Source organism: Panulirus ornatus, chromosome 1 (assembly GCF_036320965.1).
Source record: "Panulirus ornatus isolate Po-2019 chromosome 1, ASM3632096v1, whole genome shotgun sequence".
Taxonomy (NCBI): Eukaryota; Metazoa; Arthropoda; class Malacostraca; order Decapoda; family Palinuridae; genus Panulirus; species Panulirus ornatus.
Window position 1 is genome coordinate 36,413,779 of NC_092224.1, and position 27,051 is coordinate 36,440,829.

At 41.3% G+C, this 27,051-nt stretch overlaps 1 protein-coding gene across 15 annotated transcripts in view; it reads right to left on the reverse strand.

Annotated features, from left to right (window-relative positions):
- Positions 1–27,051, reverse strand: part of LOC139748626 (RNA binding protein fox-1 homolog 1-like) — a 354,628-nt gene that overhangs the window by 75,029 nt on the left and 252,548 nt on the right. For 11 of the 15 annotated variants that reach the window (XM_071661925.1, XM_071661935.1, XM_071661855.1 and 8 more), the window contains one exon: positions 9,816–9,908. The exons of the other annotated variants lie outside the window; for them this stretch is intronic. In XM_071661925.1, coding sequence (XP_071518026.1) covers positions 9,816–9,908 — 93 coding nt within the window. The remainder of the gene's footprint in view (positions 1–9,815; positions 9,909–27,051) is intronic. 15 annotated transcript variants of the gene reach the window in all.

Sequence of the window (27,051 nt, forward strand, 5' to 3'; positions counted from 1 at the left end):
CATTCACACACTTTACCAAACTGCCACCAGCTTCTGCAGTTTTTCGCCTGAATCAGCCACCAGCACTGTATCATCAACGAACAACAACTGACTCACTTCCCAAGCTCTTTCATCCACAACAGACTGCATATTTGCCTCTCTTTCCAAATCTCTAGCATTCACCTCCCTAACAACCCCATCCATAAACAAATAAAAAAACCATGGAGACATCATGCACCCCTGCCGCAAACCGACATTCACTGAGAACCAAACACTTTCCTCTCTTCCTACTCGTACACATGCCTTACATCCTCGATAAAAACTTTTCACTGCTTCTAACAACTTGCCTCCCACACCATATATTCTTAATACCTTCCACAGAGCATCTCTATCAACTCTTATCATATGCCTTCTCCAGATCCATAAATGCTACATACAAATCCATTTGCTTTTCTAAGTATTTCTCACATACATTCTTCAAAGCAAACACCTGATCCACACATCCTCTACCACTTCTGAAACCACACTGCTCTTCTCCAATCTGATGCTCTGTACATGCTTTCACCCTCTCAATCAATACCCTCCCATATAATTTACCAGGAATACTCAACAAACTTATACCTCTGTAATTTGAGCACTCACCTTTATCCCCTTTGCCTCTGTACAACGGCACTATATGTTTTTTTTTTTTTTTTTTTTTTTTGCTTTGTCGCTGTCTCCTGCGTTTGGGAGGTAGCGCAAGGAAACAGACGAAAGAAATTGCCCAACCCACCCCCATACACATGTATATACATATGTCCACACACGCAAATATACATACCTACACAGCTTTCCATGGTTTACCCCAGACGCTTCACATGCCTTGATTCAATAAACTGACAGCACGTCAACCCCGGCATACCACATTGCTCCAATTCACTCTATTCCTTGCCCTCCTTTCCCCTCCTGCATGTTCAGGCCCCGATCACACAAAATCTTTTTCACTCCATCTTTCCACCTCCAATTTGGTCTCCCACTTCTCCTCGTTCCCTCCACCTCCGACACATATATCCTCTTGGTCAATCTTTCCTCACTCATTCTCTCCATTCACCCAAACCACTTCAAAACACCCTCTTCTGCTCTCTCAACCACGCTCTTTTTATTTCCACACATCTCTCTTACCCTTACGTTACTCACTCGATCAAACCACCTCACACCACACATTGTCCTCAAACATCTCATTTCCAGCACATCCATCCTCCTGCGCACAACTCTATCCATAGCCCACGCCTCGCAACCATACAACATTGTTGGAACCACTATTCCTTCAAACATACCCATTTTTGCTTTCCGAGATAATGTTCTCGACTTCCACACATTCTTCAAGGCCCCCAGAATTTTCGCCCCCTCCCCCACCCTATGATCCACTTCCGCTTCCATAGTTCCATCCGCTGCCAGATCCACTCCCAGATATCTAAAACACTTCACTTCCTCCAGTTTTTCTCCATTCAAACTCACCTCCCAATTGACTTGACCCTCAACCCTACTGTACCTAATAACCTTGCTCTTATTCACATTTACTCTTAACTTTCTTCTTCCACACACTTTACCAAACTCAGTCACCAGCTTCTGCAGTTTCTCACATGAATCAGCCACCAGCGCTGTATCATCAGCGAACAACAACTGACTCACTTCCCAAGCTCTCTCATCCCCAACAGACTTCATACTTGCCCCTCTTTCCAAAACTCTTGCATTTACCTCCCTAACAACCCCATCCATAAACAAATTAAACAACCATGGAGACATCACACACCCCTGCCGCAAACCTACATTCACTGAGAACCAATCACTTTCCTCTTTTCCTACATGTACACATGCCTTACATCCTCGATAAAAACTTTTCACTGCTTCTAACAACTTTCCTCCCACACCATATATTCTTAATACCTTCCACAGAGCATCTCTATCAACTCTATCATATGCCTTCTCCAGATCCATAAATGCTACATGCAAATCCATTTGCTTTTCTAAGTATTTCTCACATACATTCTTCAAAGCAAACACCTGATCCACACATCCTCTACCACTTCTGAAACCACACTGCTCTTCCCCGATCTGATGCTCTGTACATGCCTTCACCCTCTCAATCAATACCCTCCCATATAATTTACCAGGAATACTCAACAAACTTATACCTCTGTAATTTGAGCACTCACTCTTATCCCCTTTGCCTTTGTACAATGGCACTATGCACGCATTCCGCCAATCCTCAGGCACCTCACCATGAGTCATACATACATTAAATAACCTTACCAACCAGTCCACAATACAGTCACCCCCTTTTTTAATAAATTCCACTGCAATACCATCCAAACCTGCTGCCTTGCCGGCTTTCATCTTCCGCAAAGCTTTCACTACCTCTTCTCTGTTTACCAAATAATTTTCCCTAACCCTCTCACTTTGCACACCACCTCGACCAAAACACCCTATATCTGCCACTCTATCATCAAACACATTCAACAAACCTTCAAAATACTCACTCCATCTCCTTCTCACATCACCACTACTTGTTATCACCTCCCCATTTGCGCCCTTCACTGAAGTTCCCATTTGCTCCCTTGTCTTACGCACTTTATTTACCTCCTTCCTCCTTACCTCCTATATATATATATATATATATCCCTGGGGATAGGGGAGAGAATACTTCCCACGTATTCCCTGCGTGTCGTAGAAGGCGACTAAAAGGGAAGGGAGCAGGGGGCTAGAAATCCTCCCCTCTCGTTTTTTTTAATTTTCCAAAAGAAGGAACAGAGAAGGGGGCCAGGTGAGGATGTTCCCTCAAAGGCCCAGTCCTCTGTTCTAAACGCTACCTCGCTATCACGGGAAATGGCGAATAGTATGAAAAAAAAAAATATATATATATATATATGGTATTGGATGGTATTGCAGGGGAATTTATTAAAAAAAGGGGTGACTGTATTGTTGACTGGTTGGTAAGGTTATTTAATGTATGTATGACTCATGGTGAGGTGCCTGAGGATTGGCGGAATGCGTGCATAGTGCCATTGTACAAAGGCAAAGGGGATAAGAGTGAGTGCTCAAATTACAGAGGTATAAGTTTGTTGAGTATTCCTGGTAAATCATATGGGAGGGTATTGATTGAGAGGGTGAAGGCATGTACAAAGCATCAGATTGGGGAAGAGCAGTGTGGTTTCAGAAGTGGTAGAGGATGTGTGGATCAGGTGTTTGCTTTGAAGAATGTATGTGAGAAATCCTTAGAAAAGCAAATGGATTTGTATGTAGCATTTATGGATCTGGAGAAGGCATATGATAGAGTTGATAGAGATGCTCTGTGGAAAGTATTAAGAATATATGGTGTGGGTGGCAAGTTGTTAGAAGCAGTGAAAAGTTTTTATCGAGGATGTAAGGCATGTGTACGTGTAGGAAGAGAGGAAAGTGATTGGTTCTCAGTGAATGTAGGTTTGCGGCAGGGGTGTGTGATGTCTCCATGGTTGTTTAATTTGTTTATGGATGGGGTTGTTAGGGAGGTGAATGCAAGAGTTTTGGAAAGAGGGGCAAGAATGAAGTCTGTTGTGGATGAGAGAGCTTGGGAAGTGAGTCAGTTGTTGTTCGCTGATGATACAGCGCCGGTGGCTGATTCATGTGAGAAACTGCAGAAGCTGGTGACTGAGTTTGGTAAAGTGTGTGAAAGAAGAAAGTCAAGAGTAAATGTGAATAAGAGCAAGGTTATTAGGTACAGTAGGGTTGAGGGTCAAGTCAATTGGGAGGTAAGTTTGAATGGAGAAAAACTGGAGGAAGTAAAGTGTTTTAGATATCTGGGAGTGGATCTGGCAGCGGATGGAACCATGGAAGCGGAAGTGAATCATAGGGTGGGGGAGGGGGAGAAAATCCTGGTAGCCTTGAAGAATGTGTGGTAGTCGAGAACATTATCTCGGAAAGCAAAAATGGGTATGTATGAAGGAATAGTGGTTCCAACAATGTTGTATGGTTGCGAGGCATGGGTTATGGATAGAGTTGTGCGCAGGAGGGTGGATGTGCTGGAAATGAGATGTTTGAGGACAATGTGTGGTGTGAGGTGGTTTGATCAAGTAAGTAATGTAAGGGTAAGAGAGATGTGTGGAAATAAAAAGAGCGTGGTTGAGAGAGCAGAAGAGGGTGTTTTGAAATGGTTTGGGCACATGGAGAGAATAAGTGAGGAAAGATTGACCAAGAGGATATATGTGTCGGAGGTGGAGGGAACAAGGAGAAGTGGGAGACCAAATTGGAGGTGGAAAGATGGAGTGAAAAAGATTTTGAGTGATTGGGGCCTGAACATGCAGGAGGGTGAAAGGCGGGCAAGGAATAGAGCGAATTGGATCGATGTGGTATACCGGGGTTGACGTGCTGTCAGTGGATTGAATCAGGGCATGGGAAGCATCTGGGGTAAACCATGGAAAGCTGTGTGGGGCCTGGATGTGGAAAGGGAGCTGTGGCTTCGGGCATTATTGCATGATAGCTGGAGACTGAGTGTGAACGAATGAGGCCTTTGTTGTCTTTTCCTGGCGCTACCTCGCACACATGAGGGGGGAGGCGGACGTTATTCCATGTGTGGCGGGGTTTCAATCGAAATGAGTAGGGGCAGACAGTGTGAATTGTGTACATGTGTATATATGTGTATATGTCTGTGTGTATATATATATATATATGTGTACATTGAGATGTATAGGTATGTATATTTGCGTGTGTGGACGTGTGTGTATATACATGTGTATATGGGTGGGTTGGGACATTTCTTTCGTCTGTTTCCTTGCGCTACCTCGCAAACGCGGGAGACAGCGACAAAGCAAAATAAATAAATAATAATAATATATATATATATGGGTTGAAACATGAGCAAAAGTATGCCCTGACTGGACTCATTAGAGTTCAGATGGTAAAAGTTACTGTATTTTATGAAAAATGAAAAATACAGAAAGAAGCAATCTGAGTTCCTCAGGTTTTTGGACCCAGCTTGGAAACGTGAAAAAGAGAAAAAAAAATGACGTCTATGGACTGTGCTCCAGTATCACACTGTTGCAGTTTAAAAAAATAAATCAATAGCTCTCAAGCAAATCTTATAAAAAACTTTTCACAAAAGCTGCTCTACAGAAAGTAGGAGCAAAAAGATTACAAAAATATGCACACCAATTGTGCTGATGTTGCTTGAAGTAAAATGTTTCAAATGAGTAATTAAAGAAAAAATATGACCAAATACAGAAAACAGAATAAAACAACCCAGAACTATGCACATGGACTTAGAGCTAAGTGATAACACATAGAAAACACACAAAGAAAATACCCGGAAAATCTATAATTTTCAAACACACAGTATGTGCCCAGAAACAGTACTGCATAGCAAGCAACTTGACTGAGGACAACAAATACCTGCAAAATAGACATCAACTAAATCCTTCAATAGGCCTACATGAATAACATGAAGATCACCACGAACAAAATGTCTACTATGCTATATATGGAATAAAGAAATACCATGAATAAAATAAAAGAGAGAAATAAGTCTGATAACATGAAAGACGTATCAAAGATTTCAACATTACAATGTCCAATCTGAGAGCAAAAATCAAGTTTTCTGTCTAGATACTGTAACTAATAACCTGAAATTTTCATAATTTTTACAGTCAGTTGCTTTCAGAGAATCCAGAGCATAAATCTAACTCTCATATCCCTCCAACTGCTGTACGTCCATGTAATCTTTTATGAGTTTGACAAGTTTCTTGCATGGTTGTATTTACCTCAATAATCAAATCCTTATAAGAAGTTTGTTAGCCCAATGCTATGTTACCAAATATACAAATGTTAGATTGTTTGTTACAAACACACAAACAAATAAGCACATGCACACATACAAGCATGCATGATTGTATGCAAACAAACATACTCATGCAAAATTACACAATTTATACCTGCATCCACCTATATGGAGGCAATAATACACATGTTCATTCTCTATTCTCTCTCTCTCTCTCTCATTTATATACACACACAAGGTATATATGCACTAGCACAAATGAATGTCTGGTTGCACACATGGAACTATCCATATGAATGAAGGCACATTCAAACACACATACACATATACATATATATATGTATTATTATTTTTTTTTTTTTTATTTTGCTTTGTCGCTGTCTCCCGCGTTTGCGAGGTAGCGCAAGGAAACAGACGAAAGAAATGGCCCAACCCACCCCCATACACAAGTATAAACATACATGTCCACACACGCAAATATACATACCTATATATCTCAATGTACACATATATATACACACACAGACATATACATATATACACATGTACATAATTCATACTGTCTGCCCTTATTTATTCCCATCACCACCTCGCCACACATGGAATAACATCCCCCTCCCCCCTCACGTGTGCGAGGCAGCGCCAGGAAAAGACAACAAAGGCCCCATTCGTTCACACTCAGTCTCTAGCTGTCATGTGATAATGCACCGAAACCACAGCTCCCTTTCCACATCCTGGCCCCACAGAACTTTCCATGGTTTACCCCAGATGCTTCACATGCCCTGGTTCAATCCATTGACAGCACGTCGACCCCGGTATACCACATTGTTCCAATTCACTCTATTCCTTGCACGCCTTTCACCCTCCTGCATGTTCAGGCCCCGATCACTCAAAATCTTTTTCACTCCATCTTTCCACCTCCAATTTGGTCTCCCACTTCTCCTCGTTCCCTCCACCTCTGACACATATATCCCCTTGGTCAATCTTTCCTCACTCATTCTCTCCATGTGACCAAACCATTTCAAAACACCCTCTTCTGCTCTCTCAACCACACTCTTTATAAATATATTTTATTTATATCTTATTTTGCTTTGTCGCTGTCTCCCGCGTTTGCGAGGTAGCACAAGGAAACAGACGAAAGAAATGGCCCAACCCACCCCCATACACATGTATATACATACACGTCAACACACGCAAATATACATACCCATACATCTCAATGTACATATATATATACACACACAGACACATACATATACACACATGCACACAATTCACACTGTCTGCCTTTATTCATTCCCATCGCAACCTCGCCACACATGGATTGACATCCCCCTCCCCCCCCCCCCTCATGTGTGCGAGGTAGCGCTAGGAAAAGACAACAAAGGCCCCATTCGTTCACACTCAGTCTCTAGCTGTCATGCAATAATGCCCGAAACCACAGCTCCCTTTCCACATCCAGGCCCCTCAGAACTTTCCATGGTTTACCCCAGACACTTCACATGCCGTGATTCAATCCACTGACAGCACGTTGACATAAAATCCTGGGAGCCTTGAAGAATGTGTGGAAGTCGAGAACATTATCTCCGAAAGCAAAAATGGCTATGTTTGAAGTGGTATACCGGTATATTTTGTGGTATATTTTGCTTTGTTGCTGTCTCCCGCATTAGCGAGGTAGCGCAAGGAAACAGACGAAACAATGGCCCAACCCACCCACATACACGTCCACACACGCAAATATACATACCTATACATCTCAACGTATACATGTATATACACACACAGACATATACATATATACACGTGTACATAATTCATACGTCTGCCCTTATTCATTCCCATTGCCACCTCGCCACACATGGAATAACATCCCCCTCCCCCCTCATGTGTGCGAGGTAGCGCTAGGAAAAGACAACAAAGGCCCCATTCGTTCACACTCAGTCTCTAGCTGTCATGTAATAATGCACCGAAACCACAGCTCCCTTTCCACATCTACATCTCTTCTTCCAATCCTTAGTTCAAGAATTTCAGTCATGAGACCATCAAACCAGGGACATACAGTAAACCAGACTTGAAGAAACTGTCCTTCCTCTAACTTAAATTTTGCTTTTCTTCTCCCTCTAAAATTCATGCAAATTTGTTATAGGCAAGGCCAAGAAGTTCTTTATCTAGAGTGATACGTTTTTAACATTTTCCACTGATAGGTCTTTCTGTTCTTTGGCCAAAAATATCCTCAAAATTTCTGTTGTTCTACCTTTCCTTTGCCTATTGTTCTGATGATATGAGAGCATCTCTCTTATTGATAAAATAACTCTTCTTGGTTTTCATTTCTCCTCTAACTCCACAAAGGTTCTTTATGTTAACTTGTTCTATAACACATCTCTTACTAGTCATATGCCCTTCTATACATCACTCTTTGTCAAGTCCAAAAAGCAAAGCACAGCCCTTACTGGACACAAGTAAAGTGTATGCACCAATGGTATCCCTCTGTGTTTTGAAGAAATATACTTCTGAACTTGCACCCAAGCTTCCTCATCTGTTGGGCTTCCATCAAACCGCCATAATTTTTCCTTCTTGGAAACCTATTTTGGTACAACTTATCCCTGCTGAATACCTGGGAAAGTCTTTGGGGGATTTTACTCCCAAAGCCTTGGTTTGGCCCAGGTTGTTGAGTGTGTTGGTGGTGGTCAATCAGGCTGCTGGAAGCCACAGCCCACAGTCCCACAACACCCCCACAGCCTGGCTGGTCTGGTACACTTTGTAGGTACTTGTCCAGGCACTCTTACACTTCAAAACTGTACGTTCCAAGGCATTTCTGATGATAACAGACAAGGCATTGCAGTCTTCAGCCCCTAAATTCTAAGGCATTCACTCATTTTGAATATATAACACCAATGTATTTCAGAGGTAGTATTTTACGATCTTCCATGCCTGTCATGTCAATAGGATATTATTTCCGAGTGTAAGCTGACAACTCTTCAAAGATGATTTGCTTTAATCCTTTTAAATATCATCCTATTGCTCTGAATTCTATTATTTCTAATGTCTCTGAACCTCTCCTTAGCTTTTATGGTGGTGAAGAGTCTTGGGTCCCAGATGTTTTAAGTGTTCTCTCTTTTTGCACACAATGCATCACTGAATTTCACAGGTAGTATTTTACAAAGTCTTCCATGCTTGTCAAGCAGTAGGAAGTTAATTCCTAGAGTAAGCTGGGAACCCTAGGAAGGTGACTGTTCTAATCCCTCTAACTATTATTTAACTACTCTGAATTCTACTATTTCCAATGTCTTTCAATCTCTCATTTGCTCTTATATTCTTAAACAAATTGAATCTTGGTTTTCTTTGTGACTGTCATCACAGCTTTTACATCTTATGTTCCTAAAGTCTGCAAAACTGTGGAATCCAGTGTTGCACCTTTGAAATGGTTTCTTGAAAACTCCTGACAAGGGTGTGGCATATGAGTCTGACCATCAAGCTCTCTTCTGGTTTTCTCCCTCACTCTGTTCTCTATTATCTAGCTTCCTCTTTGGTCAGTACATATCACCAACTTACTGACAGATGGACATTTACCTCTTTCCATATCAACAGCAATAGTGTTAAAATAAAACTTTGGTTGAGTTTCAAATTAAGAATCATGCCATCAAACATTTTCCATGAATAAATCATCTATACTGTGCACCAAACAATACAACCTCTATACTTTCAATCATTCCTACAGTGTCAATGCAGGCTATGAAAGATCTCTGGTCACTTTCTTACTGCAATTAGACCCACCTTGGAAAGCAATGTTAGGACATAACAGTATTCTAGAAAAGTTCAAAAAGTATGACACAAAAGAGAGTTTATGAGATGGGGCCCAAGGATTCCAGAACTCCCTCTCTGTATTGTAATGCACAACTAAGTAAGCAAATATTGGTAATTACACACACATATATGGTATATATACAAGGTTAAGAGATGGGGGTAACATGAATGTAAAAATCTTCCTGTAACACACAAATGGTAATCACATGCACACACACTGGTTAGAGGCCATAAATTTGCCCACCATGGAGGATAGAAGAGTAAGGGGTGACTTGCTCATAACCTTCATGTTTCTTAACCAGTTTGATGATGTCGACAGTGAACAGTTCTTCGAAAGCTGTAAAGATAGAACAACCAGAGGCCATAACAAGTAAGAAACTTGTTTAAAAAGATTCAAAGAATTGTTTTTATGGTATCAGAGTTCTGGCTGAACAGAATAAGCTGTGATGAAATTGTGAATGCTGACACTATAAAAAGAAGAAAAAAAAATTGACAGCTGAGTAAGTTCGATATGGGGGCCTAATGATCATAAAACTCTGTTCCTAATCTGTACAAGTACGTAATTATATACATAAACACATGGGATTCTGTGGTGTAGTGGTTGGGGCTACTGAGCATGATCAACACAGGCCTGCATGGGTTCCCATCAAGGGAAAGAGAGTCACCATAGCCAATCCCAGTTGTCCATCCTCCCCTCGGAAGTGGTCCATAGATGGGTGCCTGATTCACTCTGTGGTGTGTGTGTGTGTGTGTAAACATAAGAGTAGAGACATGGTACTTATATGCAAGGTTAAGAGATGGTACTCCCATGAGCATAAAACTCGCTACAAATATTACACTCACACAGAACACAAACACACATGATGTGAGTAAAAAAAAAAAAGGAACAACATAATGATAATGATGGCAAGAGAAGTAGCAGCTCCCTCAAAAAGACAAAACCAAAGAAAAGGACCTATGCCTTCATTCTTCAACAGATACTGAATGAAATGAACTGTCAGCTGCAACAGTTATGAACATAATCATATTTTTTTTTTTTTATTATACTTTGTCGCTGTCTCCGGCGTTTGCGAGGTACATTCACATTAATCAAACTAACAAAAAGAGCTACTCATTAGGGGATAAAATATGTATAAAATCGTACTTTGTGAAATTCTAAAATATGAAGTTATCAATTCCAAAGGTAGCATCAAAGATTGCTTTCCTGATAGCGGCAGTGCAAAGGGAAGGAAAACAACAAATTACATGCTGGGAAAACAACAGGAAGAAATTGCATACATCTGAAAGCTGCAGAGAGAGCAAGGGAAATGTGAGAGTTTGCAGGGGAAGGGAGGGATATATAGTAGGTTGCAGTGGGTATGAGGGAGATCTGATGATGGTGCAAGGAGAGTAAGGGGAATAGGCTGCAAGAGAAGCAAGAGGTTGCAATGACATAGAGAGACGAAGAGTCTACAGAGAAAGTAGGAGGGGAGATGGGAGACGGTGCAAAGGAAGTGGGTGGGGATATGGAGAAGGCTATAATAGGGCTAGGGGAGCTGGGACAGGGGCACTGGGGAAGTGCAGATGTAAGTGGCTGCAAGGGGTGTGTTGAAAATGGGAGATATTGAAAAGGGAAACAACACAAACGATAATATGAAAAGTTATGGAAAAGTAAAAGTGCCGGAAAGCAAGATGATTAGTGAAACCAGGGGAGAATGAAGGACACACACATTGTTGAGAGATCAGCAATAAGGGAAGAAACTTCTGAGGAGACTGAAAATGCACAGAAGTGAGAGAGCTGGGACAAGCTACAGGATGGATGAAGGCAGATAAGACTGCAGGGAAAATGGTAGAAAACAGGAGATCAAAGAGAAGAGGATGGACAAGAGCCATTGAGAGAAGAGCCCATAATGTGGTTGGGGGTTAAGAGATGGGACATCCCCTGAATTTAGACACAAAAAGCCTCTGAGGGGAAAAGGTAAGTGATATGGGCGATGCTCCACCCTCCAACGAGCTTGACTTCTGCTCTGCTTGCACAACTCACCTCTCACTGTCAGCACTCATTAATTCTCTATCACAGTACATCAAAGGTTCATGAACTTCATTAATTCTCGACAGTATTGATAGAATATATTCAAACTAATGCATGTTTACAGTTTTATCACTTGCCAGATAATGACTGGATCCAAATCATTATGGCGACTTTTATCTCACGTGATTCAAGGCTTGTTCGTAGGAAGAGCCTTATAATTTCAAACATGAAGCAGTCAGTCCATCCAGTCTGTGAAGTGACAGCCTAAAAGCAGTGCTGACGACCGATATCGATAGCACAGGGTGACAACTTCTTCCCAATTTACTACTTTTTACCAATATGACTAAGAGACAACACCGTTACATCATATCAAATAAGCATTAAAGGTTTGTAGTGTTTGTAGATATTTCGAAAGTGTTTTGTTTTCTTAAGTATCTAAAAGCCCGTGAGAGCATGTGATTTATACAATGGAAGGCGAGATAATTTTTTTTTAATATTCAAATGGATAACTATACGAACTCTGAATATAAGATTAATAAAAATCATTACGTAATATGGTCCGCCTCTTTCGAGCTATATACTACTGACACGAAATCTTAAAAAAAAAGTGTCTTGGACTCAAAACATCAGATGCAAAGTATCTTTCGCTGATGTGAATACATTTTCTTTTACCTGAAAGGCAACATTTCAAAACCAAACTATGATACCACAAAGTGCAACCCACTACCAGTAGATGTGGCAACGTTTATCGAGACCTGGGTTACAGGGATGACCTTTGGAAAGTATTAGATACAAGGATATACACACAGTACCTGCTGTACATAAATATACAAATACATTCGACTGTAAAGTAGAAGCCCGGCGACAAGTATCTACAAATACGGTATCTTATTCACTTACTTTTTTATATCAATTTCCAGGATAAACAAAAATTATCTCACTTTACTAAATCATTTAGTATGCTTTAAAGACTTCCTTACACTCGATACCAATCAGAGACATGCACCTAATCACTTCATCCAACTTTCCATACACAATGACGTACAAATGTTTTAAGGCCCATATATACTCAGGGAGAGTATGTACGGTCTTCGGAAAATTTTCAAAATAGCCATAGAACCGCTTCAAACCTCTAAATTACTCGTCTGAGAATATTCGATTGGTGGTTATGACAGTGATGGCCTAAATCGATGACACAACCAGTGATACCCCTAAAGCCCAAACAACCGCACAAATGGAGTCAAAATACTGTAACATAGTGATACATAAGGTTTATCAATTCAAAGGGGGGGGTTCCCCAGAATCGAAACTCCCTACCCGTACTGTAAACAAAAAAAATGCTGGTGCTACAATAGTTTCAACTGATATAGCCTTATATGAAAGAACGGGTCACAAGACAGGAGGGAAAGAATATGATGGAGACACATAAATCAATGACATGTAAAATGATGAGATGAAAAAATGGTGGCAGGATGGGCCTCAGCTGATGATTTGGCATGAGGGCAATCACTGCGGCAAAAAAAAAAAAAAAAAAAAAAAAAAAAAAAAAAAAAAATCCAACATTCCATAGCAGATACCCCGAATATATATATATATATATATATATATATTTTTTTTTTTAATACTTTGTCGCTGTCTCCCGAATATATATATATATATATATATATATATATATATATATATATATATATATATATATATATATATATATATATATATATTTTGCTTTGTCGCTGTTTCCCGCGTTTGCGAGGTAGCGCAAGGAAACAGACGAAAGAAATGGCCCAACCCACCCCCATACACATGTATATACATACATCCACACACGCAAATATACATACCTACACAGCTTTCCATGGTTTACCCCAGTCGCTTCACATGCCCTGATTCAATCCACTGACAGCACGTCAACCCCGGTATACCACATCGATCCAATGCACTCTATTCCTAGCCCGCCTTTCACCCTCCTGCATGTTCAGGCCCCGATCACACAAAATCTTTTTCACTCCATCTTTCCACCTCCAATTTGGTCTCCCACTTCTCCTCATTCCCTCCACCTCTGACACATATATCCTCTTGGTCAATCTTCCTCACTCATTCTCTCCATGTGCCCAAACCATTTCAAAACACCCTCTTCTGCTCTCTCAACCACGATCTTTTTATTTCCACACATCTCTCTTACCCTTACATTACTTACTCGATCAAACCACCTCACACAGCACATTGTCCTCAAACATTTCCAGCACATCCATCCTCCTACGCAGAACTCTATCCATAGCCCAGCCTCGCAACCATACAACATTGTTGGAACCACTATTCCTTCAAACATACCCATTTTTGCTTTCCGAGATAATGTTCTCGACTTCCACACATTCTTCAAGGCTCCCAGGATTTTCGCCCCCTCCCCCACCCTATGATCCACTTCCGCTTCCATGGTTCCATCCGCTGCCAGATCCACTCCCAGATATCTAAAACACTTTACTTCCTCCAGTTTTTCTCCATTCAAACTTACCTCCCAATTGACTTGACCCTCAACCCTACTGTACCTAATAACTTTGCTCTTATTCACATTTACTCTTAACTTTCTTCTTTCACACGCTTTACCAAACTCAGTCACCAGCTTCTGCAGTTTCTCACATGAATCAGCCACCAGTGCTGTATCATCAGCGAACAACAAGGGACTCACTTCCCAAGCTCTCTCATCCACAACAGACTTCATTCTTGCCCCTCTTTCCAAAACTCTTGCATTCACCTCCCTAACAACCCCATCCATAAACAAATTAAACAACCATGGAGACATCACACACCCCTGCCGCAAACCTACATTCACTGAGAACCAATCACTTTCCTCTCTTCCTACACGTACACATGCCTTTTATATATATATATATATATATATATATATATATTTTTTTTTTCATACTATTCGCTATTTCCCGCGATAGCGAGGTAGCGTTAAGGACAGAGGACTGGGCCTTTGAGGGAATATCCTCACCTGGACCTCTTCTCTGTTCCTTCTTTTGGAAAAAAAAAAAAAAAAAAAGAGAGGGGAGGATTTCCAGCCCTCCGCTCCCTTCCCTTTTAGTCGCCTTCTACGACACGCAGGGAATACGTGGGAAGTATTCTTTCTCCCCTATCCCCAGGGAAAATATATATATATATATATATATATATATATATATATATATATATATATATATATATATATATATGAATAAGAGCAAGGTTATTAGGTACAGTAGGGTTGAGGGTCAAGTCAATTGGGAGGTGAGTTTGAATGGAGAAAAACTGGAGGAAGTAAAGTGTTTTAGATATCTGGGAGTGGATCTGGCAGCGGATGGAACCATGGAAGCGGAAGTGGATCATAGGGTGGGGGAGGGGGAGAAAATTCTGGGGGCCTTGAAGAATGTGTGGAAGTCGAGAACATTATCTCGGAAAGCAAAAATGGGTATGTTTGAAGGAATAGTGGTTCCAACAATGTTGTATGGTTGCGAGGCGTGGGCTATGGATAGAGTTGTGCGCAGGAGGATGGATGTGCTGGAAATGAGATGTTTGAGGACAATGTGTGGTGTGAGGTGGTTTGATCGAGTGAGTAACGTAAGGGTAAGAGAGATGTGTGGAAATAAAAAGAGCGTGGTTGAGAGAGCAGAAGAGGGTGTTTTGAAGTGGTTTGGGCACATGGACAGGATGAGTGAGGAAAGATTGACCAAGAGGATATATGTGTCGGAGGTGGAGGGAACGAGGAGAAGAGGGAGACCAAATTGGAGGTGGAAAGATGGCGTGAAAAAGATTTTGTGTGATTGGGGCCTGAACATGCAGGAGGGTGAAAGGAGGGCAAGGAATAGAGTGAATTGGAGCGATGTGGTATACCGGGGTTGACGTGCTGTCAGTGGATGGAATCAAGGCATGTGAAGTGTCTGGGGTAAACCATGGAAAGCTGTGTAGGTATGTATATTTGCGTGTGTGGACGTATGTATATACATGTGTATGGGGGGGGTTGGGCCATTTCTTTCGTCTGTTTCCTTGCGCTACCTCGCAAACGCGGGAGACAGCGACAAAGTATAATAAATATAAATATAAATATATATATATATATATATATATTCCCTCAAAGGTTCATATATATATATGGGAGATGGGGAGAAAGTACACTTCCTATGTATTCCCTGCGTGTCGTAGAAGGCGACTAAAAGGGGAGGGAGCGGGGGGCTGGAAATCCTCCCCTCTCGTTTTTAATTTTCTAAAAGAAGGAACAAAGAAGGGGGCCAAGTGAGGATATTCCCTCAAAGGTTCAGTCTCTGTTCTCAACGCTACCTCGCTAACACGGGAAATGGCGAATAGTATAAAATAAAAAATGGTTGCTAGGCATGAGCTATGGATAGAGTTGTACATAGGAGGGTGGATGTGCTGGAAATGAGATGTTTGAGGACAATATGTGGTGTGAGGTGGTTTGATCGAGTAAGTAATGAAAGGGTAAGAGATATGTGTGGTAATAAAAAGAGTGTGGTTGAGACAGCAGAAGAGGGTGTGTTGAAATGGTTTGGCCACATGGAGAGAATGAGCGAGGAAAGATTGACAAAGAGGATATATGTGTCAGAGGTGGAGGGAACGAGGAGAAGAGGACCAAATTGGAGGTGGAAAGATGGAGTGTAAAAGATTTTGAGTGATCGGGGCCTGAACATGCTGGAGGGTGAAAGGGATGCAAGGGAGAGAGTGAATTGGAATGATGTGGCATACCGGGGTCGACGTGCTGTCAATGGATTGCTCCAGGGCATGTGAAGCGTCTGGGGTAAACCATGGAAAGTTTTGTGGGGCCTAGATGTGGAAAGGGAGATGTGGTTTCGGTGCATTATACATGACAGCTAGAGACTGAGTGTGAACGAATGGGGCCTTTGTTGTCTTTTCCTAGCGATACCTCGCACACATGCAGGGGGACGGGGTTGTCATTTCATGTGTGGCGGGGTGGCAACGGGAATGAGGGCAGACAGTATGAATTATGTACATGTGTATATATGTATATGTCTGTGTGCGTATACATATGTATACGTTGAAATGTATAGGTATGCATATGTGCGTGTGTGGACGTGTATGTATATACATGTGTGTGTGGGTGGGTTGAGCCATTCTTTAGTCTGTTTCCTTGCGCTACCTCGCTAACGCGGGAGACAGCGACAAAGTATAATATATATATATATATATATATATATATATATATATATATATATATATATATATATATATATATATATATTATACTTCAGTGAAGGGCGCAAATGGGGAGGTGATAACAAGTAGTGGTGATGTGAGAAGGAGATGGAGTGAGTATTTTGAAGGTTTGTTGAATGTGTTTGATGATAGAGTGGCAGATATAGAGTGTTTTGGTCGAGGTGGTGTGCAAAGTGAGAGGGTTAGGGAAAAGGATTTGGTAAACAGAGAAGAGGTAGTAAAAGCTTTGCGGAAGATGAAAGCCGGCAAGGCAGCAGGTTTGGATGGTATTGCAGTGGAATTTATTAAAAAAGGGGGTGACTGTATTGTTGACTGGTTGGTAAGGTTATTTAATGTATGTATGACTCATGGTGAGGTGCCTGAGGATTGGCGGAATGCGTGCATAGTGCCATTGTACAAAGGCAAAGGGGATAAGAGTGAGTGCTCAAATTACAGAGGTATAAGTTTGTTGAGTATACGTACGTACATGAATTCTCTGAAACATTGACAAAGCTCGCTTACGTACACCAACCAAAATCAAAGAAAATAACCTCAAACGCCTTAACTTTACTATAAAGTAACGGAAAATAAGGTTCATTCTGATCAATGTATCATGAAATATTCTTGCAACATGAATTTCTTAAAACGGTGATAGGAAGTCAACTGTTACCAGGGAAACATCATTTTGGAAGTTATATTCGTGTGATAAGATTAAGTATGATGATTTTCTACATAATTTACAATCAAAATGAAAAATGCAAAGAGCAGTCGGCTAAAGCTTTAGGTGACGATTAAGGATGACAAGCTACACCACAGTTAACGGCACCAGGAGATGAGCATGAGGATGACTAGCTATATATAGCAAGGATAATGGCGATAGAATGGAGGTACATACATGTTGGTGGTGCCAGGCACCCAGACATGTGACAAATGTGTAGGCTACAGTGAGGTAGCCGGGCGACGCAGGTGTGGCTAATCAATATCGGGCCACGGGAGCGGCGGTAGCCTAGCTCCCTCACTCCCTTTCACTCTCCCCACACCACCAGTAGCCTAACTCTCTCACTTTCAATCTTCCCACACCACCACCAGCTTTGCTCCCTCACTTATTTTCACTATCTCCATACTACTGCCAGTAGTCTATTTGCCTCACTCACTGACTGATCACTTAAATTCCCCTTTTAAAATCAAATACAACTCACAACAAAGACAAGGCCAAAATACAATCGTAGAGTGAATCACCCTACTCTTGACAAATACATATCACCTTAAATGACACCTACGGCTGGCTGCAAAGACCTACGACCCAAAGAACAGGGCTTTCAAATAAAGGCCGAGCTACAGCTCACTAATTGACGTGTCAGTTCCCACACGCAACCACCAGGAATAATCACCAGCTCCTCAACTAATGTTAAAGGTGAGTGGATCGATCACAAAGACAAACGCCTTAACTCACGGTCAACATTAAACAACCTGGCTCAAATATAACAACCTGAATCAATACGGGTCAGATTAGAAAACAAGATACGCTCGCTAAGAAATACATTTGTTTGTTCATGACTGCCCCAGGACCCCTACCCCAAGATCTCATGCAGCTTTAAGACTGCGCTACTTCCAGTAGCAGGAAAATGATGGACTCCTTTGAGGTGTAACCTCAAGCAAGCCGAGTCTGGTAATATATATATATATATATATATATATATATATATATATATATATATATATATATATATATATATATATATAGAAGGCGACTAAAAGGGGAGGGAGCGGGGGGCTGGAAATCCTCCCCTCTCGCTTTTTTTTTAATTTTCCAAAAGAGGGAACAGAGAAGGGGGCCAGGTGAGGATATTCCCTCAAAGGCCCAGTCCTCTGTTCTCAACGCTACCTCGCTAATGCGGGAAATGGCGAATAGTATGAAAGAAAGAAAAAGATATATATATATATATATATATATATATATATATATATATATATATATATATATATATATATAATATATATATATATATGGTAATGAGTTCACTGACGAGTGATTCTTTCAGTTGGTGTGCAATCAGGACAAAGCACCACAAATGAAACTAATACTGTATTCCATTTGGTTCAACAAACGAATAATGCACGGTGGCTGATGTACATGCGTCACTTAAATACGAATCCAAAGGGCTATTTCAGCTTTTTCAGGTGGTAGAGCAAAATAACAGATCAAACAATGTTTAAATCGAAACGAGAACACATTAGTATTGAAAATAAACTTGGACGAAATAATATTGCCAAGATAATAAAATTCAAAATCAATATAATGCCTACAGCATACCCACTGGGCCAAAATGAAAAGGCATTGGACACTGCTCCGAGCGTGTTACATGGCAAAAAGTCGGTGTAAGAACAGAGAGCACGATCATGGTATTTTCACCTTCTAACCTAATCTAGCCTGCACTTACTTGTTTAAGGAAAGTAAATTGCGGGCGCGCTTTACGGACCCACATTAACTTCATGAAAAAAAAAAACACCTCGAACAGCAACGCAAAGACGGGGTCACCTTTCACTGATCAGGGCTCAGGAACTAGCCAAACGTACCTAACTAACCTAAGGAAGATTTTCCCGAAAGGCAGGGCTAGCACGTAGCATTCAACGAGGAAAATAATGCAATAAACTGCAAAATATCATTTGTGAAAGGCTTTCTCTGTCTAAGTATAGAAAAAAATTTCTACAAGTGTGCATGAAAGGCACATTAGCAAGGTTGGTGAAGGAAAGCAGGGTGGTTGGTGGGACCAGCAAGGGATATGTGGAAACAAATATATTCTATCATTCAGAACATTAATTTCTCTTAATCTGACCAGCATTACAAGTCAGACTGCTACACAGCAATGTGAATGATTGACTAAAAGTGACAAAACTGATTCCTTTGCGTATTTTGAGATACTAGATATAATAGCTTACGAGGATCCATTCTCCTGGTCAGTAATCCAAACACTCTTCCTTGTCAATTTTATATCTTAATTCGTTTCAAAACACGAAAAATATGTTATCCAAAGGCAAAATAAATAATCTATTTCCATATACACATCTATCTATCTATCTATCTATATATATATATATATATATATATATATATATATATATATATATATATATATATATATATAAAATTCTTAGTGAAGTCATCAAGTTATGCGACAACTTGAGTTTCTATAAGAATATTGAGAACAAAGAGGCATCATACACGGTTTTCTCTGGCGCCAGCGAGGGGCGAGCCTCTGGCAGCCAAGCGGCGCCAAATCAATACAATATCCCAGGACGCCAAACAGCAGCAGCAGCAACAGCAGCGGCTGCAGCACCAGCCCCCGTCTGCGCATGGGACACAAACTCGTCGGCAAGTGGCGCCTGTAAGCACGCCCCACATCAAACCCAATAACTTCCACACGCATATCATATCAAAAGGCACCAGACAACAAAGTCGGCTTGGTCGCAGGCGGGATTGTATGAATTCCCCGCAAGCCGAAATTCAAAACCAGCGAGATATGATCTTACTTTACCGTAAAGTAAAGCAATCTTAACCTTTAACATTTCCCCACTTAACCCCCTCTTCTTCCCTCCCCTCCCAACAGCCAACTACCACACCCTAGGAAGCACACGCGCTGCTGAGTGCAACTCAGCCATCCCACTTAACGCCAACCTCCCCAACATAAGCCTGACTCCCTCATCTCACACCATCTCTGAACGCACCCATAAGCTGTTAAGTTATGGCTGTACATGGGATTATGTTAAGTTATGGTTGCTCATGGGGTTATGCTACCAATTTTCATCTAAAAATAACAGAAGAGGTAGTAAGACCTCAATTGTACCTCTCAGCCTCCTAACCTTAATCATCACACTCCTTTGTACCTTCCAACAAACGCTGATCAAAGTCTTCAACTCCCACAATCCGTCCCTCCAAAGAAAAACAATAAAGATAAAAACAAACGCTAATCAAATTCTTCAACTCCCACAATCAGTCCCTCCAAATAAAAACTCGAGAAAGATAATCCAAAGTTTCATGTACAAAAAAAATAAGAGAAATAATTCTGAACTTGTTCCATCTTGCGGAAACCAAAAAGAGGAGTTCGCCTTTGTACACGTAGGTCAGCACATCAACAAGTATAAGGTCTGCCTGTGCTTCACTTAACGAAGTACAAGGTCAGCCTACGTGCCATAACGAGGCATTAAGCCAACATATGGATTTCATAACAGGATCATTCTTTACAACAACAGTATAACGCCAGTGATGCTGATCGTGACCCCAGGTCGAGCCCACACATTGGTTCGAAACCCAGTCGAGGACGCTGACTCGCGGTCAACCCAGATGTTAATCCTTCCAGATGTAGCTAGTCGATAACCTGGGTACCTGGATTAGACTAGTGTGTGTGTGTGTGTGTGTGTGTGTGTGTGTGTGTGTTTATATATATATATATATATATATATATATATATATATATATATATATATATATATATATATACATACATAAGCCAGCGTAGTTAACGGTACGCCTCAAAATAAAAATTCGTCAAAAAATACAAGTCGCCAAAAGCCTCAAAAATCAAATCAGTTAATCACACTTTGCTATGAACACATAAAAACCGAAGCTTGTCTCTGGTTAATGGTGTTCATTCACACTGAGAAATAAAACGAAACCGACTTAAAAGCGTACAACTCGACTTAAAAAAAATTTCTTTACGAATTTTTCTTTCATCTCAAAAGCCATAGTCGAGGGCTATAATCTCGTGTATTGCTAGAACCTGCAAGATACCCTGATTCCCCATAATTTCTGGCAGTGGCCCACTTGAGGTAACATAATAACTTTACGATTTGGTAATCTGGTGATGAAATTCATCAAAATCACCCGGATGCAGCAGCTCTTCCACACCAATGATCTCAATGACCAACGACAAGACGCGAATTATTTGTTCAGCCGCATTCATATCAGTTACGCATTGGCAGACTGGGTTAAAAAAAAATAAGAGTACAATACAGAAAGCCCTTTACTGTACTTTTACTGTTCCGTAAAAAACGCGATCGAGGTTTTCTTCCACATCGTTAAAGTTTAGGCTACGCTAGGATCCGGCAAAAATATACTGAACGTAATATTCGATCTTTTTATAGACTCTTGGCGTGTAAAACACACACGCCAATATCCACTGACAAACCTTTAAAAGTTTACTTCATATACTGAGAAAAAAATCAAATGAGGTACTACTATTCGTAGCATTATACTCTCAAACCATTTAAACTATGAATAACTGTAAAATTCGTATTCAGTAACACATCAATGGCTGCATTTAAAAATTTTACGTCAAATTCTTTCAAACCTGTTAATAGTAATAACAATAATAATAATAATAACCATAATAATAATAATAATAATAATAATAATAATAATAATAATAATAATAATAATTCAGTGAGTCACTTGTGTTCGCTGATGATACAGCGCTGGTGGCTGATTCATGTGAGAAACTGCAGAAGCTGGTGACTGAGTTTGGTAAAGTGTGTGAAAGAAGAAAGTTAAGAGTAAATGTGAATAAGAGCAAGGTTATTAGGTACAGTAGGGTTGAGGGTCAAGTCAATTGGGAGGTACGTTTGAATGGAGAAAAACTGGAGGAAGTAAAGTGTTTTAGATATCTAGGAGTGGATCTGGCAGCGGATGGAACCATGGAAGCGGAAGTGAATCATAGGGTGGGGGAGGGGGCGAAAATCCTGGGAGCCTTGAAGAATGTGTGGAAGTCGAGAACATTATCTCGGAAAGCAAAAATGGGTATGTTTGAAGGAATAGTGGTTCCAACAATGTTGTATGGTTGCGAGGCGTGGGCTATGGATAGAGTTGTGAGCAGGAGGGTGGATGTGCTGGAAATGAGATGTTTGAGGACAATGTGTGGTGTGAGGTAGTTTGATCGAGTAAGTAATGTAAGGGTAAGAGAGATGTGTGGAAGTAAAAAGAGCGTGGTTGAGAGAGCAGAAGAGGGTGTTTTGAAATGGTTTGGGCACATGGAGAGAATGAGTGAGGAAAGATTGACCAAGAGGATATATGTGTCGGAGTTGGAGGGAACGAGGAGAAGTGGGAGACCTAATTGGAGGTGGAAAGATGGAGTGAAAAAGATTTTGTGTGATCGGGGCCTGAACATGCAGGAGGGTGAAAGGAGGGCAAGGAATAGAGTAAATTGGATCGATGTGGTATACCGGGGTTGACGTGCTGTCAGTGGATTGAATCAGGGCATGTGAAGCGTCTGGGGTAAACCATGGAAAGTTGTGTGGGGCCTGGATGTGGAAAGGGAGCTGTGATTTCGGGCATTATTGCATGACAGCTAGAGACTGAGTGTGGCCGAATGGGGCCTTTGTTGTCTTTTCCTAGTGCTACCTGGCACACATGAGGGGGGAGGGGGATGGTATTCCATGTGTGGCGATGGGAATGAATAAAGGCAGAAAGTGTGAATTGTGTGCATGGGTATATATGTATGTGTCTATGTGTGTATATATATGTGTACATTGAGATGTATAGGTATGTATATTTGCGTGTGTGGACGTGTATGTATATACATTGTGTATGGGGGTGGGTTGGGCCATTTCTTTCGTCTGTTTCCTTGCGCTACCTCGAAAACGCGGGAGACAGCGACAAAGCAAAATAATAATAATAATAAAATAATAATAATAATAATTCACTTCCGACGTCGGAAAAGGGACTTAAAAAGGAACAAGGGGCTGAAAATTCTACCATCCTGTATCATTTTTTCTAAAATTGAGAACACAGAAAGTAGCTAAAACAAAATAGGAATTTTTTCCGCGTAGGTCCAGTTTCGCCTGCTCTCTACCATACATCGCTTAAGAAGGGAAGGGCAAGCATATAATAATAACAATAATAATAATAAATTTTCAAACATGCTCATCGTTTCCCGCATAAGCGAGGAAGCGCCAAGAGCAGAAGAAATGGCCGAAATCACTCACACATTATTTCTCCAGCTGTCATGTGCAATGCACCGATACCATAGCCTCCTATTCGCAACCAGGCCCCAGCAGACCCTCCTGTGGGAGTTGCATTCGTGCGGAATTTTCAGCTTTCGAAAAATCTAAGATAGCCACCCAACGAAATCGCCTTCTGCCGTTTTCACATCAATGCCGCGCCAGATAATAAGACTTATAACGAGCCATCTTTCCTGTCTAAATGCGACGCCTGAGAAATTTTGAGTTCTGAGGCGTCGACGGTCGATATGCTGTTTCCCCGGGCAACTTTTCACTGGCAGCGTTCGAAGGTGCTTATCGTATCGATCAGTTGGATGGCTCCGAACAAGATGGCCGCCAGAGCTCTTGTCCCATCAGTTACACCGGTCACTCACAGTCACATGACCATGAGATTTTGTTGGTTAAAGTCGAAGATTTGAAAGAAAAAAAGTCAAAATGGCTGCAGTTCTCATGGCTGTCAACCACCTGACTTGGTAAGCCAAGTTTCCTAATGATCGATCAAGTCGACTCAGAAGACGGTCGACTCAGAGTATATCTTGGGACAAGATTTGGACAACTCGTAGAATCAAAACAGAGAATGGCTCCAGCCATTCTGGTTGAGCTCGCTCAGTGATGTTCATCAAATGAACCAATGACTATCTTCATATGTGAGTATCCAGTCCATGAGTCAGGATTTTCGGTGGTTGCGAGGCGTGGGCTATGGATAGAGTTGTGCGCAGGAGGATGGATGTGCTGGAAATGAGATGTTTGAGGACAATGTGTGGTGTGAGGTGGTTTGATCGAGTGAGTAACGTAAGGGTAAGAGAGATGTGTGGAAATAAAAAGAGCGTGGTTGAGAGAGCAGAAGAGGGTGTTTTGAAGTGGTTTGGGCACATGGAGAGAATGAGTGAGGAAAGATTGACCAAGAGGATATATGTGTCGGAGGTGGAGGGAACGAGGAGAAGAGGGAGACCAAATTGGAGGTGGAAAGATGGAGTGAAAAAGATTTTGTGTGATCGGGGCCTGAACATGCAGGAGGGTGAAAGGAGGGCAAGGAATAGAGTGAATTGGAGCGATGTGGTATACCGGGGTTGACGTGCTGTCAGTGGATTGAATCAAGGCATGTGAAGCGTCTGGGGTAAACCATGGAAAGCTGTGTAGGTATGTATATTTGCGTGTGTGGACGTATGTATATACATGTGTATGGGGGGGGGGGGGGGGGTTGGGGCCATTTCTTTCGTCTGTTTCCTTGCGCTACCTCGCAAACGCGGGAGACAGCGACAAAGTATAATAAAAAAAAAAAAAATAATAATAATAATAATGATAATAATAATAATAATTATGGTTTCCTATTTTCAACAGGTAACGTCAGGAACAGACGAACAATCGCCTCATTTGCACACCTCCAGTCTCTAGCTGTCATACATAATGTGACAGAACCAGAATACTTTACATAATAACAATAATAATAATAATAATAATAATAATAATAATAATTATTATTATCATTATTATTATCATTACTATTATAGAACGGCAAGGGTTTCCCCATGCTATAAAACATATTTTCATGGTGGCTTGTTACGTATCATTATATAACCACAGGATCTCTTCTACGGAGCTCCTGCAGCTTCGAGGCTGTACTCCACGCAGGAGCTGGGGAAATGATGAACTACTCCGGCGCGAGGTTCTTGACGAGAACGCACTTCTCCCCATCCATTGTTTGATGATACAGCCAAGGTTCGCGGTGTTACCATTTGCATGCGGACTTCGGTGAACACCAGATAAAGGTGGCAGATGTAGGTATTTATATATACACACATGCCAATTCTCCCAGTGGCTCCCAAGGTGTCTCTTAAATCTAACTTTACAATTCAGTTCACTTCATGTCCCTGCTGGATCTTGAAACGTGTTCCTGTAACCTCCAACTGCGCAATCTGCATCGCTCAGCTAAATTGGTTTACTACGCAATACTTAAAAGAGTATAGCGAAGACACGAAATATAAGCCCTGTGCCTATTAACAAACGCTTAACTGCAAGCTTACCTTACTAACACGTTGTGATGGTACCGGCGGTTCTTCTACCTCTCCCAGCTTGGCCCGGGACCAAGCTGTCTTGTTTGCGCCCCTGCTTAATCAAGCAGTACTGGAACTCGGCCCGTCGGCCTATGTAACCCCATCCTGGCTGATCTAGTACACGCTGTAGTTACTTGTTCCGCCTCTCTAAACACTGTCCAATGAACAACAGTCCCATGTGTTTCTTAATATGTTTGTTGACTATTGATAAAAAATGGCTCCCGGTGTTTGCACTGTTTTCTCCTATTGTATTCGCTGCGAGCTTTCGATTTCAGTGTGGGCTGGTCTTTACTGCTGGTCGAGCCATTAAGGTGCTATCTAAAGAGTGGTTATTGGGGAAACTCCTACCTTGACGGAATCTCCCTAGCTTAAATCAGGATAATGGATGTCTCCAGTATGTCATGCGAAGCATAATCTCCAGTGTTTTCAATCGTTTTTTTAAGTTTAAATCCTTAATAACGTCGAGCGAGCGAGCAAGAGAGAGAGAGAGAGAGAGAGAGAGAGAGAGAGAGAGAGAGAGAGAGAGAGAGAGAGAGAGAGAGAGAGAGAGATAGGGGGGGGGGGGCGTAAAAGATCGAGCACTTTCCAACTGCAATGTCGCCTAGCCTGAAAGGTAAGGTTAGCGTACCTTAATCTGTTCGTGAGGACAATAAAGCCGTGGAGAGCGTTAACACCGTTTTTTCCTCTCTTGTATTGAGGGTCCGTGAACACAGTCTATTATATTTTTGAGAAAGGCAAATGTTTGTTGCCCTGTCGTGTTCTCTGAACGCAGATATCATCACTCTTACAGTCAGTATAAATGGCTTTTCCGAGATGGATTTCGTATTCATTTCCGTCCGCTATTCTAAACTATTTTTCATATCTTCACTTACCTTCGACGAAATACACGTTCTTAAAGTTCTCTCCATCACAGGGTACGTCATAACTTGATGAGTGACTGTACTTTCTCTCTGTTGTGATCATTATACTTATTCTAATCATCAAAGAATGATACGAAACTTTTGGCTCCTGTCTTGCGTCAATGTCAGATATGAGAATGAGAAACAGTTAAGGTGCCAGTACATTTCCTTTGGGAACTGCCTGGTCTTTTTTTTTCTTGTTTCCGTTGGAGGCCCCAGTCATCGAAAAGTCCAAATCAAGGTCGGGCATTAACTGAAATACAGAGAGGTTAATGAAAAGGAAAAAAAGAAGAGACAAGGAAAAGTATTTACAAATTT